Source organism: Centrocercus urophasianus, unplaced genomic scaffold (assembly GCF_019232065.1).
Source record: "Centrocercus urophasianus isolate 14NV4802_14NV808 unplaced genomic scaffold, USGS_Curo_1.0 seq_12, whole genome shotgun sequence".
Taxonomy (NCBI): Eukaryota; Metazoa; Chordata; class Aves; order Galliformes; family Phasianidae; genus Centrocercus; species Centrocercus urophasianus.
The window spans coordinates 39,743,933-39,759,726 of record NW_024884364.1 but is presented as its reverse complement, the minus strand read 5'-3'; the positions used below and the strand labels follow the sequence as shown (position 1 = coordinate 39,759,726).

Below are 15,794 nucleotides of genomic sequence, written 5' to 3'. Positions count from 1 at the left end.
ATATTTATCTTTTTTATTATTAAGTCTTACACTACATCAGGCACCCATGGGAGCAGCAGGCAGGTAAACAGGAGGGAGCTGTAAAAAGCCTAGGGAATGTGGAAATACAGTTGTGCCAGCCAAATGCATCGAGGTGTGTATTTACTTTAAAAGAACAGAGTTCTCTTCAAAATCAGAAAAAAAATGTTTGAGCCCTTTCTCCACTCAGCAACTAATGTATCTACCATGGTAACAGATTTCAAACTTAAATACATGTAGTATATTTATTGTTCTTACAAGCTCAGCAATTATTTATCTTTCCTATATCATATTCACAACAGATGTTTTTCACCCTGTACAGTAATTATTTGTATTCTATTCTCATTAGTTACACAGAGGAAAATGATGTGGTTACTGTATAGCAGCTTTTAGCATGAATAGCCTGGAGGATTTTGTTCTATAAATTTCTAATCACTGCATCATGGTAAAATGACATGGAGTAAGTGCAGAGTTGGGGCCAAATATCTACCTATGTACAGGGATTGACAGGTTAAAGTATTGCTCTGGAAGTCAGCATTAATTTCTCAGTCCCTTGCTTCCTGTAACACCAGTGCTGAGCTATGCCCAGCCAATAAAGGAGGAAGAGGCCCAGGAGGAAAAATGCCAAAGTGGTCTGCCAAAAATGAACGTGTTACTTGCCAAATGAGAGTTAGCCAACTTTTTTGGAGTTCTCATGGCTCCTTGGTCAGCAGCGTAAAATGGCTGCATGGAGTTGCTTTTCTACTGCTGTGTTCCTGAGCACAGAACCTTTCCCTTTCCAAGCAGAGAGCTCCTGTAGCCTCCCCACAGATTTCCTGCACAACGTATAAGCTGATCGAGGACTTGGACAAGACTCATAAAATTGCCTTTCAGCCTAAATTTTCTTCTCAGTCTCAGAAAGTCACTAGTGTTCCCGTTCCTTCTCCTTCCTTTTATACATTATGTTAAAGATATATTGCATATGTTTCCTTTCTACATAACCAGCAACATTCCTGAAATTATTGCAATACAACCTCTTCCAGCTAGAAGCAAACCCTGTGCCTTAGCTATTCCATCAGCAAGAAGATTGTTTACTTCTTTTCAGCCCTGCTGTATGGGGCTGTTTAATGTGGAGCATTGGATACTCATTGCAGGACACCTAAAGCCAGGGGTGCTCAGTGTATCTGTAGTTGAGTAACGCAGATGCGGCCAAGCAGCCTAACAACAGAGTGCTTCTTTCTGTTCCTTCATTTCACCTGTTTATCGTAGTATATAGACAGCAACCTCTGTCTTCTTCAAAAGCCTGCTCCAGGTGTATCTCTTCTATATATGTAGCTTGTATAAATCTTCTCAGGTGAAAATTAGAGTAAATTTCCATTAATTTTAGTGACAGTGGGACTAAGTATGCAACATTACCACTGACCCTACTGCTTTAAACTCAGCAAAGATAAAGCCAAGGGTTTCAGTATGGTTATTTGAATCTAATACCAGGTTCTGAATTGGTTCTGCAATGAAAACTGCATGAAAACTGCAAGCCAAAGTTGCTCACTGTCTTATGTAGCTCTTCCTTCATACTAAGTAAACAATCAGTCTGTGCAAGAAGCATGGGCAGGGCTTCCCTATGCACCCCATTTCAGTGCATGCACCACCCAGCCACCAGAACAGTCCTGAGTCCCTAATTCCTCTGGCCTCTTGTTGCCGCCAGCATGTCTGCCTGCTGAGCTTAATGCTGGGGGCTGCAACAAGGGGGAGAGTACCAACCTCCATTATTCAAATCCAACTCTGTACTCTGTTGCCGTACGCACCCGTTCCGATTTCCCAGGAGACCGCAGCTTGGCCAATTACTGAGGTGACACCAATATGATGAGCAGCAAATGGCGTTTATTACACGTATACACTACCTTATATAGCCTAATTACTTCGTCTACGCCCCTAAGGGCACACACCACACATCAATCATTAGAGCAGGGAGGGAGCTTAACACATCAGACCCCGCGGGGGGGTCTCGCAGTTTCGCAGTTGCTGACAACAGTACTCCAAAGATTTGTGTTTAGATATTACTTTCTAGAGAAGAGGCACTATAAAAGGGTGACCTTTTATGCAAATGTTGTCAAAAAGTAACGACAGTTCATCTGTCTAGTCCTATGTCTTTTTTTTTTTTTTTTTTGTGCAACACAACAACGGTTCTGAGAAACTGTATGTTCCATCTTCTTTTTGTATGCTGTTTCTGTCTTCTCTGTGGCTGTGTTGTCTACATTGAATGGGTGCTAGTGCACTTGAGGGAACCTGAACCTTCTCTGGCTGGCGAGTAGGTTAAAGAAGCCTGAGCACTAGCAACTGAAGGGGCTGCGAGCCTCGTGTGCTCGGGTGCCAGCAGCTGGAGAGGGTAGGGCACCTGGGAACTGCTCCTGGACTGGAGTTACCTGCAGTGTGAATTGATACTCCATTAGCAGACCTCAGAGTTATCAGCCGTTGCAGGTGAACTGCCCCAAGCTAGAACTGCAGTTTATGCAAATAGTATACGTTTATGCAGGCGTCTGTCCTTGAGGTTGGATGTGCATATGGATGTGAATGTGAAGATGTGTATGCATGCTCATCTTTCGCATGCACATGCTCATCCTGGCTGCTGGATGAACATGAGGCACAGAGCTGCAGCAGCCTTTCATTTGCCTCGGTGCTGGGCTCAGCTGCCTCTAACAAAGACATTAAGAGTGGGAGAAGATACCATGTATCTGAACAAATGCAAAGAAAATAGCTATCTAACTCTAATTGTTTTAGTATTTAAATAGTTGCAAATAGATAAGAATTCATCCATGAAAAAATGTGGCAAAATATATAATTGATACAGAAATTTACAGATTCCCTTTGTTCTCCCCCAGTTTGAAAAAAAAAAAGTTGTTACTGAAATAGACTGCAAAAAGAATGTTACGTAACAGACACTGGCGCATAAATGACAACACAAGTTAAATTTTCTATTCAGGTGTTTATATATTCACTCAATTCTCTACCAGCTATAGATACTAATGGCATTGTTCTGAGCCATGAAGACTTTATGAAGTGAATTGAGCTGCTATTCCTATGTTTAGATAGTGAGGAGCTTCGGTATGAAGTTAGGTCACAAGTAACAGCAAATGATTAAGCTGGCAGCATCAGGCCAATTACAAACACTGCCTTGCTGCAGAATGGAGCAGCAAAACAAGCCAGTGTAGAGATTCTACTTTTCTGACAAATAAAGCTGAACTTTCTGTGAGACCACCAAGAAATAAGGCTCTCTCGCTGACTACTACCTCATATGTCTGTGCCAAACTGTACCAATACAGACACATATAAAGACTGGGCCATGGTTCAAGTGAAAAAGAAGTGCAAGTGAATTTAAATAACCAGAAATATATTTATATTTGCTCCATTTATCTTTCACATTTTAGTTGTGAATTAAAATCTACAAAGCAGGATTTATTTTGTCAAACTAAAAAAACATGCACTCTACATACAGCTTGAATTACATAAAATTATTCAAAACTGTCTGGGCAGAAATGCTTTCATTTATTCATATTGCTGCTATTCATATGGCTTTGGATTTTCATGTCTGGGTATTTTGGATGATTCATGCTTCCGAGTCTGAGAGGTAGCAGCAAGCTTCAGAACTAAAACAAGAAATGAAAATACATAGTTGTGGTGTCTGGCACCTTTCTGTGCTTTATCTTCATACATCTCTGTCTGTTGGGACAGCTGAAAGCTGTAGCCTTTTTACTTTTCACCTCAGAGTTGTTTGTTTTGGTTGCTGATAATTAAATGAAATGAAAGTATACAGTTTCATAAATCTGAAACTTGAAGCTGTGCTGACTTCACAAATTCTGACTGGGGCCTGCCAGTGAATGTAGAAGCATGGCTTTTGACGGCAATAAAGGTATGCAGCTGTCCTTGTTTTCATCAAGCAAAGAGAGGGAACAAGGGAGAAGCCATTCAACATCTTCTTTATTTCCAATAAAGCTTTCAGTTTAGGAGTATAAAAGAAGGTGCATTGCATTTGCAAGAATGATTTGCTGGTAAAAATGTTCCAGAATTTGATGACCTTCTGAGTCATCAGAACGTAGTAACACCCAATTGTTCCTGACATCAGAACATTGCATAGGCACAGCTGCTAGTTCATACACCAAAACGGTAGCCAGCATTTTAAGAGCCTCTGGCTCTACATGGTTTTCTTTTGTTTGTTTTTTTTTTGGGTTTTTTTTCCCCTTTTTTTTTTTTTTTTTTTAATGTATTTTATTTTACAGTTCCCAGCCCACCTCCTGCATGGGAAAATAAAATAAAAAATAAGGAATTCAACAAAACAAGACCAAAAAAACAACAGCTAGGAAACAAAGCATGGCCAGCAGGTCAAGGTAGTAATCCTTCCCCTCTCCTCAGCACTGGTGGGGCCACTTCTGGACTGTGTCTAGTTTTGGGCCCCCAGTAAAAGAGACATAGCCATACTGGAAAGATTCAAGTGAAGGGTCATAAAGATAACCAAGGGACTGGAGCACTTGCCTTATAATGAGAGGCTACTAAATTTAGTGCTGTTCAGCTTAGAAAAAGCTCATTGAATTTATATAAATACCTTAAGAAAGAGTAAAAAGAGGATGGAGCCAGGCAGTTTTCAGTGGTACTCAGTATTAGGACAAGAGGCAGTATGCACAAACTGGAACACAGGATGTTTCATCTGAACATCAAGAAACAATTTTTATGCTGCGATTGACAGCACTGGCACAGTTACTCAGAGAGGTTGTAGGATCACTCCACTTGGAGATCTTCCAAAGCCACCTGGACATGGTCCCAGGAAAATGGCTGTGGACATTGCAGCTTGAGCAGTGAATTTGGACTAGATGACCTCCAGAGGTCTCTCTCAACCTCAACCATTCTTTGTTTCTATGTTTCTATAAATGGATCAAGTGGGAGGAATAATAAAACTCTTTGAAATCATCAGTTCCTAAGGAAGTATTAGTATTACATTTCTGCTATTCTGCCTTATGGTGCCAAATAAGGTTTTAACTATACTCTCTTTCATGATCACATAGATTCCAACAAAAGACTGAATTATGAGGTGATATATAGGGTTTTGTGCTAAGGTATTATCCTACTGTAATTGATGGAAACCAGAAACGATACTCATACATCTCTTCATAATTTTGTTTCCTTGTTTCCTCTGGGAAAATATATCGATCTACTACAGAGAAAACATTCAGTGTCATTCTGACACTTTTTTGTTTTAGCACTTTCTGACTCACTGGCCCAAAATTTCTTCTCTAATGATCCCAGGAAATCTGAAATGAGTAGCTAACTTAGTACTACATTTGTAAGCTGCATTAAAAATATTCAGAATACTATTAAATGCAGACTAGTAGTGGTCCATATTGTATCACCGTATATAGTCTGTGAATTATAATGTCTTTTTGATTGACTTCGATCTTTTTAACCAGATCCAACATGTAATCCAATGTTGTGTTATTCCCTGAAGGACTTCGCATATCGCATATGTTCTTAGAAACTTGTTTTTATAATGGGGCTTTCCTCACAATACCTATAACGCATAGGTACAGTATTATGTAAAAAGCTTCATGTAACTGTACATTAAATATTTCTTATATTACATTCACATACTCTCTGTGATTAGCTTTACAATTGCTGAAATCCCAACTATTCCTATATTACTGGTATATATATATATATATGTAAAGACACATACAGTGCATGAATATCTATTTTAATATTCCTAAGTTGTAGGAGCATGAGATTCTTTGTCTGAAATTTTGAAGAAATATATCTGTAAGTATGCTTTAACATTAAGATTTTATTTATTTATTTATTTATTTATTTATATGGAGAGATCTGTTAATTTTGTACAATTGTTCTTCAATATAATTGTCAGTAAAAGTTTCTGGTTAAGGTTATTGCCATAATTTTGTTCAAACACATTTTATTAACAAAATGAGGTTTTATTAATTTAATGTGGAAATCAATGTCAAATTGATTCCAGATTGAAAGGGATAAGTTTCACTTAGATTTTAAAATAGTTGGATAATACAGAATGTTCAGTAATAAAAAAGTGTATATGCTTATTTTTTTCCTAACTCACTCATAAAAAAAATCTTTAAGGTATTACTAGGATAAAAATATTAAATTCCCTTTCTAGAGACTGATTTCTATTTCATTTTTATTATCAAGAACATCAATAAAAGGTCTTTCACATCGGTCAGTAGTTCTCTTTTGCATAAGGAAAACATTAATAACAACTTTGTACTTCCACATTTTGATGGAAAAGGAAATACGGAATGGTACCAAACATGTTAGAAGTTATAACGTATAAACTTTATGCTTTCAAGGATAGAAGACACTAAGAAAGATCAATATTTCCTGTTGTGGCTAATTTGAACATATTAAAACAAATATCTTGCAGAGCATTGTTATTCGAATAGTCCTGGAAGCTTGTGTGAATTGACTGATTTCATAATATCAAGCACATAATTAAGAGACCCTTGAGTATAGAAATCAGTGCTTATGTAATTCAATTGAGGTCAAAAGCAGTTTTCAAACTGGGCTGGCCCTCTGGGTTGTGGAAACTGGAGATAATTCCAAAGGTGCAGTGGAAAATTTCAGATGGCAGCTGTCTGTCTCCTTTCACGTTTCCTCTCTCTTTCTCTGCTCCCTTACTACTAAACCAGGTCTGTTGGCTCTGGAAGCTTTGTGAAAATTGCAATTTGTGATTTCAGCTAACAGAGTGAGAGCCAGCCATTCCTGATCTTGGATCAAAAAACATCAGCAACAATAGAGAAAGATTAACCTTAACTTTGCGTAGAAAGTTTGAAGTGCTTTCCTGAAAAATGGTTTGAAAGCCACAAACTGCTGAAGGTATCAAACTCCACTGTGGAGAGGACATCACTAGGTGGTAAAAGTTCTGGCTGAAGTATGATACCTTGGCCTTCCTCTCTTACTATGTGGTCGAAGGCTTAAAGCACATCCTCAAACAATCCCACATCTGTCTAAAGGCGGGAGGTTTTCCCTTAAATGGAATCAACCGTTTATAAAAAGTGGGTATTGTTACAAGTGGCCAGGTTTACATAATGTAGTTTAAACTACTGTGAAGAAAAGACATTTCAAGATCTTCTTTTTAAATGCAAATTTCTTGAAGAGTTGGAAATAAGTTGGAAATAACATTCCCAACACATCTTGTATGATTAGGGAAAACATAAAGAGATAGTGTTGAGGGTTTTTTTTGTTCCTGTTTGCTTTCTGCAGTTTCTTTGCCTGGGTAAATAGCAAAATACTGTACTAAACTTGGTATAAATAACTAACTTCTTAATGCAGAGCTTGATATTTTTCTAAAAATGATACTGACAGGGCAAAAAATGAATTTGCTGTTATGGTGTAGGTTGAAGGAAAATATCTGTTCTGCAACAAGTTAATTTCCTGTTAAGTCATTTTAATTAATATACTCTTCAGTAAGCCAGTATCATGGCAGGCTGTGTACCTCAAGTATAAACATTCCCTTCAAATGAAGGAAAAGTAAAAGGTATGCAAAGGATTGTCAGGGCAATCCCAGATCTGAGTACAAACTGGGAGATGAACTCATTGCAAGCAGCTGTGCTGTGAAGGACTTGGGCGTCCCAATGGACAAAAAGCTGAACATGAGCCAGAGTGAGCTCTTGCAACCCAGAAGGCCAACAGTGTCCTGCACTGCATTAAAAGAGGGGTGTCAAAAGTGAAAGGGAGGAGACTTTCCCCCTCTGTTCTGCCCTCATGAGGCCCCAGATGGCATACAGCATCCAGGCCTAGGACTCCCAGTACAAGAAGGATTTGAAACTGTTGGAGAAATCCAGAGGATACCAGAGGGCTGGACCACTTCTCCCATGAAGAGAGATTGAGGGAGAAGGGCTTGTTCAGTCTGGAAAAGAGAAGGTTCTTCTGGTTCTTCTCACTGAGTCACCTCATTGTGGCCTTCCAGTAGTCCTTTTAGGGAGCTTATGAAAAGGAGAGAGACCAACTTTTTACACAGGCAGGTGGTGATAAGACAAAGGTGAATGGTTTTAAGCTAAAAGAGGAGATTTAAATACCAAGAGGTAACTATTTACTCAGAAGATGGTGGTAGCAGTGGCACAGGCTGCCCAGAGAAGAAGATGGTGTCTCATCCCTGGAGGCACTCAAGGTCAGGTTGGATGGAGCCCTGGGCAGCCTGAGTTGGTGGGGGGCAGCACTGCCCACAGCAGGCGGTTTGGACTGAGTGATCTTTAAGGTCATAACCCAAACCTTTTTATGATTCTACAATTCCATGATTCTACAAAGAATGTAGCCTGTTGTTTTATATGAAAAGAGTTAGTGGACATTGCTGCATTTGATTGGTTTTCTTATTACTCTATGATTCTTGGAGCGCTTGGAGCTGCAGAAAGATGTTTTAGCCCCAGATTACCAATGTCAAGATCAACAGAGGTCTATTTTCCCTCTCAACTGCTATTTCAAATGCTGCCATTTTTTACTAAATGAAGACAGTGTCATCCTACATATCTCAGATGGAAGTTGATTCTTCACATAGAAAGCAATTTGTGGCTATACTGTTCACAACAAAACAAAATAAGAGCTGGCTTAACATTTAGGGAGGAAGTGGAGATAACTTTCCAAAGAGCATGTTTTTTCTAGTCTCAAGAACTGTAGGTTTTCTGTATAAGCTATACTCCCCTGAACTGACTTCCTGGTGAAGTGAATGCATGCTAAAACACCAGAGTGGACAATGAACTGGTAGAGTCCCAGTTTTCCAATGTCTGTGAGAAAAAGAAGTGATGAAGGATGCTGCCCTGGGGAACACTAAACTGTATGGATTCACAGCAGAGTTCTAACTAGTGAGGCTGAAGGCAGTTTTGCTAATTACTTGTTTGTATTTATAACCAGTGCTGGAAAGAAGAGCAGTTTTATAAGAGTAACTCATCTAGACGTATTAAGAGATTTCTTTTTTTACAAAGGAATCAGGCTTTAAGTACCTTTTAGGCAGTTAATTCAAATGCAATGTCTATATTTTACGAATTTAAATTTAGACAAGCTATTATTCTGTGTTCTCTTATCTGTTTCTCCCCTTCTGTCTCCTATTCCTCCTCCTCCTTTTTTTTTTCTCTCTGAAAATTTACCCACTAATTTAATTTTGTTCAGAGAAATTGGATTTAAATTGATTTGCTGTCTAAAAGAAAAATCTCATTGTATCTTGCTTCCTGTTGCTGTATTATGTGTAAGATCTGAATTTTTCTGTGTTTGAGAACCTGTTGGATGAAATAAGTAAATGAAAAGCTTTACTTATATATGGGAACAGGTACAGGTGGTTTTTGCACTTCTCTTGAACATTTGTGACTAGGTCATCAACACTTCTGATTACTACGTTCAGAAAAAATAAAAACAACTGACTGTATCATGTGATCAGCAAGTAGACTGATCTGAGATTAGACATGATGGAAAAATATTTGTTTCTCAATACTAACTGACTTTTCCTATCCCAGAGGCACTTGACTGCTACGAGAGAAATTCATAAATCAGTAGATGGTCCACAATGTTGCTTTAGGCTCCTTGAAATATTGTGGTCCTACAGAAATGTATCACATAAAAGAGAATTAAAGTTAGTATACATTTTTGTGTGTGTGGAAAAGTTATTAGTAACAATCTAGCATTTGAACTTAATTCAGATGAAATAGAGCTGTTACTGCTTTAAATTTGTGAACACATTTGCTAATATGGTACAGCTATCACTAGTCAGAGGTACTTGTTGGAACAAAGCCTTTTAGGGATGTTAGCAACTGCTAGTGTTCTGCAATGATTGTATTCTTTATTCTTCTGTATCAATAATGAACTAAGGTCTATTTAGATTAATTGCTCTTTCTTTTATTCCAAGCCACCTGGTTGTCTCTCATATATTAGCAGTAATGAAATATTCAAACTTGTTATATCTGTGAGACTTTCAGCACTTCTACTACCTCCAGCTTTTCTTTAGTTTCTTTCTACAGTGGCAATTATATTGGCTTTTAATTTAATTTGCTGTATTATAACATATTATAACATAGTTGTTTACAAGGTAGAATATAACAGCAGGGATTGAGTACAGTGCAGGGGCACAAAGATGATGTGAGGCCTGGAACATCTCCCATATGAGGAAAGACTGAGAGACCTGAGACTGTTCAGACTAAAGAAGAGAAGGATGAGATGGGAATCTCATGATTGTGAACATCTGAAGGAGTCAAGTCAATGGGGGCAGACTCTTTAGTGCCATGCAGTATAGAACAAGGGGCAACAGGCAGAAACTGAAACACAGGAAGTTCCATTCAAACAAACAAACAAAAAACTTTATGGTCAGAGTGACAGAGCACCAGAACAGGCTGCCCAGAGAGGTTGTGGACTATCCTTCTATGGAAATATTCAAGACTTGTCTGGATGCCTTCCTGTGCAACATATTGGAAGGAACCTGCTTTCTCAGGGGTTGAACTTGATCTCTGGAGGTCCTTCCCAATCCCTATGATTCTGTGGTTGTGTGATTTAAAATGTGTGTATTATTTTTCTTTCCTAATGTAAAAATTTGTTGTATTTTCACATTGTGTAGTTGCATTTCTGTATTGAATTAACTGATACCACTTCGGATTAAGTACAGAGTAATACACATGTAAACATATATCTGGAATTAATATATTTTATAAAAACAACCAAACCTTTTGACTTAATGCAAAGAGGGCCTTACAAATCCATGTCAAACTATGGAGAAATCTCTATCATATTTTATGACATATGTTTTGTACGTCAGTAAAGTAGGTGACTGAATATCTTCTTACTCATAATAAAGAAGTTTGTCTTGTAGACAAAAGCAAGGATATATATACAGTTCTAGTATACCCTCTGCAGTGTATTCATAACTTCTGAGATTTTTATTGCCTGAATTTTATCTAAGTAGCTGTTATATAGATTAGAAGTTTTGAAATGTAGCTGAGAGGTGCTAAAGGTTCACAAATTGGACCACACTGGAGAATGAAAGGAAGAAAATAGTTCGTTGCATTTGCTCTTAATAGGGAATGTAAAAGTGCTTCCAGTGATTTATAAAATTTTCTTAAACTCATGATACAGGATTTTTTATTTGCTTGTTAAATATAGTTCCTCTAGAAAGAGACATACAGAAAATTTCCTGAACTCTAACACACTAGCATTTTGACCCTCTTCAGTATGCATGCTTGCCAGAGGGATCTGCTGTGTGCTGCAGTTTCTGAGAGCTGAAAGGCTTCACACGTACTGCATCCATTATACTCCAGATGTAATCAGCAAACTCACCTCGTCTTTCTCCTTTTAATTTCCACCTAGGGACTGTTTCAGTTTTCTCTCTTTTTCTGTTATGTGAGCCCATTAACTTTATTTTCTTTGCTCATATTGTTGTGTTATTCTGGCTTTCATACCACTCTTTTTGAGTTCTATTTCATCCCAATAGTTTTGGTTTCTGACAGAATAGTTGGTATTTAGAGCCTCTGAAGAAAACTCTGTGCCTCTTAGGGGCATGCAGAGTGTTAGGTTCCTTGGATGACAACTTTGGGCAATTGAGAGAAAATTCTGCTAGGGAACTTAGCTACAAACTATCCCTCCAAATTATTTCACTACCATACACACCTGACAGGTGAGTACATAAGTTCAATTCTGTGCTTCTGTGTACAGGAGACAGGTGTATGTCAAACACACACTTCATTAAGTCATTAAATAAAACCATCCTCACAAGTTAACAAAATCAAAGAATGGCTGATGTCAGAAAGGGCCTCTATGGATCATCTTGTTCAACTGCACCTCTTATGCAGGACCATCTAGAGCTAGTTGCTCAAGTCTAGGTCCTGATGACTTTTGAAAATCTCCAAGGAGAGGGACTCCACAACCTCTCTGGGCAGTTGTGCCAGTGTTCAGTCACTCTCAGAATAACTGATTCATGGAGTTGTTTCTCCCTCAGTGTAGGACTTTACATTTCTCCTTGTTATCTTCATGAAGTTCCTGTAAACTCTTTTCTCTAGCCTGTTGAGGTCCCTGTGGACAGCAGCACAACCCTCTGGTTTATCTGCCACTTTTCCCAGTTCTCTGTTATCTGAAAACTTGCTGAGAGTACACTTCACCCTATCATCCAGAACATTAATGAAGATGTCAAATAGGACTGTACCCAGACTTGATCCTTTGGGTACACTTCTACCTACTGGCCTTCAAACAGGTTTTGTGCCACTGATTACTACCTTCTGTGTCCTTTCCATTCAGCCAGTTTTCGGTCCCCCTCACTGTTTGCTCATCTGTCCCCTACATCAACAGCTTCTCATCAAAGATCTTCAAGGAGACAGTGTCAAAAGCCTTACTAAGATCTAAGTAGACAATGTCTACTGCTTCTCTCATCTGCCATGCCAGTCTTCCATCATAGATTATCAAGCTGGTAAAACATGACTTCTCCTCGGTGAATCCATATTGACTACTCACTGTCTTTTTCTCATCCTTCATGTGCCTGGAAATTGTTTCCAGGACTTGTTGCTCCATCACATTCCCAGGGACTGAACTGAGACTTACAAGCTGTTGTTTAACCAGGCAGCAGCTATGTACCACACAGCTGTTCACTCACTCCTCCCCAGTGGAAATGAAGAGAGAATTGGAAATTATTAGAGGCATCCCAGCATGTTGACAGCCTGACAGGGATTTGGGGGAACATCATTTGGGGGAATAGCGACTTTAAACAGTCAGAGATATTCTTCTTTTATAGAACCAGCATCCTAAATTACATGTAGTAAAGGGTATTCTGTTGCAATGAAAACTTGAATGTTCCTCAGAAAGATTTCTGACTCTAGCCACTATTGCCATTATTGAAGAAAAGTGATTTAAGCAAACCACAGAAATTAGAGTATTAGGCCATTTTCCTCTGAATAGTGAAGAAAAACAATAAATATATATTTGGGTTTTTTTGCTTGGTTCTTTAGAGAAATGGAATTACTCTTAAATGTTTGCCTGATTGTTTTCCAAGATCCTTCTAGAAATTCTAAAATCATGAGGTAATATTTATTTGTGATTATATTTATGTCAGTATTTGAATGTGAAATTAGCTAGTCAGTACTTCCCTATGTATTACTCACAGTCATCCAATTGTGTACTCTTTTCTCAACCAAGAGACTGATGGGTAGTTTACACTTTCTTCCTGTTTCCAAGGGATAGGTTTTTCAAGACAACGAAAAAAGATCATTTGGGAAAAAAAACTGACTTAGGTGACTTTAAATGAGTTTCTCAAGCCACAGATAAATACTCCAAGGAGAATCTTTCTGGAATAATGTAATGTACAGTACTAAAAATGTTTTCATTGACATACTGGATGGTTTTGAATTGCATGTACAGGTAAAAGTGGTGACTTGCTCTTGAGCAGCTTAAAACTAGCAAGAGTGATCCATATTCAATGGATACATTCTTTGCTTTGCATCACGCTTAAACAATATTCATTTTAAACGGATGGGTTCTTGAATGAAGTAATGAATTATAACTTTATTATAAAGAAGCAGGCTTGTGATTGATTTTCTTAATTTTCTTGATTGTCCGTAAATTAGCTGGATATCTAAGGTCATTTCATTCCAGAATTTACATTTCTAAGAATATTTTACAATTTCCTAGTTACTTTTATCTTTCTTCTTACATCTGTGTTTTCTCTAGAAAATTGGACTATAGAGGTTTTTTTCTAATGAAGTTTTATTCTTATTCTCTGTTCTTAAGCATTTCTGTCACCTCTCCTATAAAAGAAAAAGGAGTCATATTAGGAATCTAAAGAAAATGAGAAAAAAAATCACCATCTTTGACATCCTGCCATTTCTGAGACACATAAGACTGTTGTAAGTCAGCAGTCAGCTCACAGTCTGAGAATGGAAATAAGAAGAGTGTTTTCTCACTGCTCTCTGCAGGATCCTCTTTCAGCAGATCAGGGGTCAAATGCATTTACAAAACAGCAGGAGATAAATCTTTCATTGTTTTACTGTATTCCTGAGGATTATCAACTTTACAGACCCACTTGCTGCCCACTTGGAAACCCAAATGCAAAAAAAACTAAACTAAACTAAATTAAAATTAAATTTTTTTTTAAAAAAAAGCCTTTCATGTAATTTTGTCTTTGAGACTAATTAAAGTGCATAATGAAATGTGGGAAGCAAAAAATTTTCCCTAGTTTCTAGCTGTCTGATGTGTCAGCAGCAGGGGAGGTAATGAATTTCAGGATGGAGCCCAAACTGATGATAGTTTCTGGTAATGCAGGAGTAACATTTTGGCCTTGGAGTGTGGGAAATGCAGGATAAGCTAAACAATTCAGCAGTCTGTTAGCTTAAAACACTCTTTATTCTCTAATTGGAAGGATCATAAGATTCATTTTAGTAAAGGTTGCAAAAACAGTTACCTATTCCACCTGAACGTATGCTCTAATCTGCCAAGCAGACATCTCATGGTGCTGTGCAAAAGTTTCCCTTTTGTCCTATGGCATTATCTGTTCATCCCCAAGAAAGTGCTGTAATGATTTCAGTCAGCATATTTGTTATCTGCTATCACTGGTGAATTCTTGGAGATTTTATTGCATATGTTCTTTTGCTGTTGTCCTCAAATATCCAGTTAGGGCAGTAATGTCAGAAGGAGTTTAAAATGGAAACAGAAACCCTCAGTCATAGAATAAGGCTGACACATTCTAAAAATTGTGTAGTTAGTGGTAAAATTACCATGATGAGCTGCAGAATACATAGAAAATACAGTGTTTGGTTTTCTATCTGTTGCTTGGGATGAAAATTATGACTTAAAATCAATAGCATGTACATTGGCATTTTTTTCATTTCAGACTTTTATTTCTATTTTTATTGCATTACAGAAACTCAACTTACTGTATGAAAGTGTCCATTTCGCTGACGGTGGGTGAAAATGACACTGGACTCTGCTACAATTCAAAGATGAAATATTTTGAAAAAGCTGAACTTAGCAAAAGCAAGGAAATCTCATGTCCTGAAATAGAGGACTTTTTGTTTCCATTTAGGGAGCCTGAGATTCTGTGGTACAAGGTAAGGAATTCAAAAAGTTTTTGCCTTTCACCAGTATGCTGTCAATATTCTAATGATTTTCATGATCTAAATACTATGTGAAACTTTCACTGTTTTAGACTTTCTTAAGAGCAGGCAGAATGAAAGATACAAAAGAATGAGCTAGTCCCTCTTAGATGAAGAGGGACTCCGCTGCTTCCTTTGATAAATTTTAGGTTGGCAAACAAGTATCTGGTAACAAAAGAGATAAAGAATAAAAGTGTTATAGATCCAGTTTGGCTTGATGTTAAAGAAAAGCCATATGAGCTGCATATACAGCAACTGATTGTGCTGTATTAGAAGAAGCACTTAAGGATATTTCTGGAAACTTCAACATAAAATCTGTTTAGAAAAATGGGAATTGAATAACTATGTGCACATTTGTCTGAATGAATGACTTATTTAGCAGCATAAAACCCAAAACTTTTAAAAATTTGATCTGATACGTTAGAGTTTACTTGGAATTACCAGAGATTTGGTCGTTGGTACCTTTATTTCAATATTGTGTTCTTATTATCAGATTGTTACTTAAGGGTCAAGTCCCTGGAAAGTTGTTGCCTGTCGGTGGCTCACAAGAGCCTTGCAGAGCAGTCTCTTGAGTTCTGGATTTCTTGCAGTTAGCAGGAAATACTCAGTGCCTTTGTGCCATAATGCATACAATTTAACACCACTGAGCAGTTTAGTAAATCTGAAAATTAGGTTATGTAT

General features: G+C 37.8%; 1 protein-coding gene across 1 annotated transcript in view; it reads left to right on the top strand.

Annotated features, from left to right (window-relative positions):
- IL1RAPL1 (interleukin 1 receptor accessory protein like 1) overlaps nt 1-15,794 on the top strand; it is a 584,229-nt gene that overhangs the window by 302,027 nt on the left and 266,408 nt on the right. Inside the window, exon 3 of the mRNA XM_042810633.1 lies at nt 14,882-15,068. Coding sequence (XP_042666567.1) covers nt 14,882-15,068 — 187 coding nt within the window. The remainder of the gene's footprint in view (nt 1-14,881; nt 15,069-15,794) is intronic.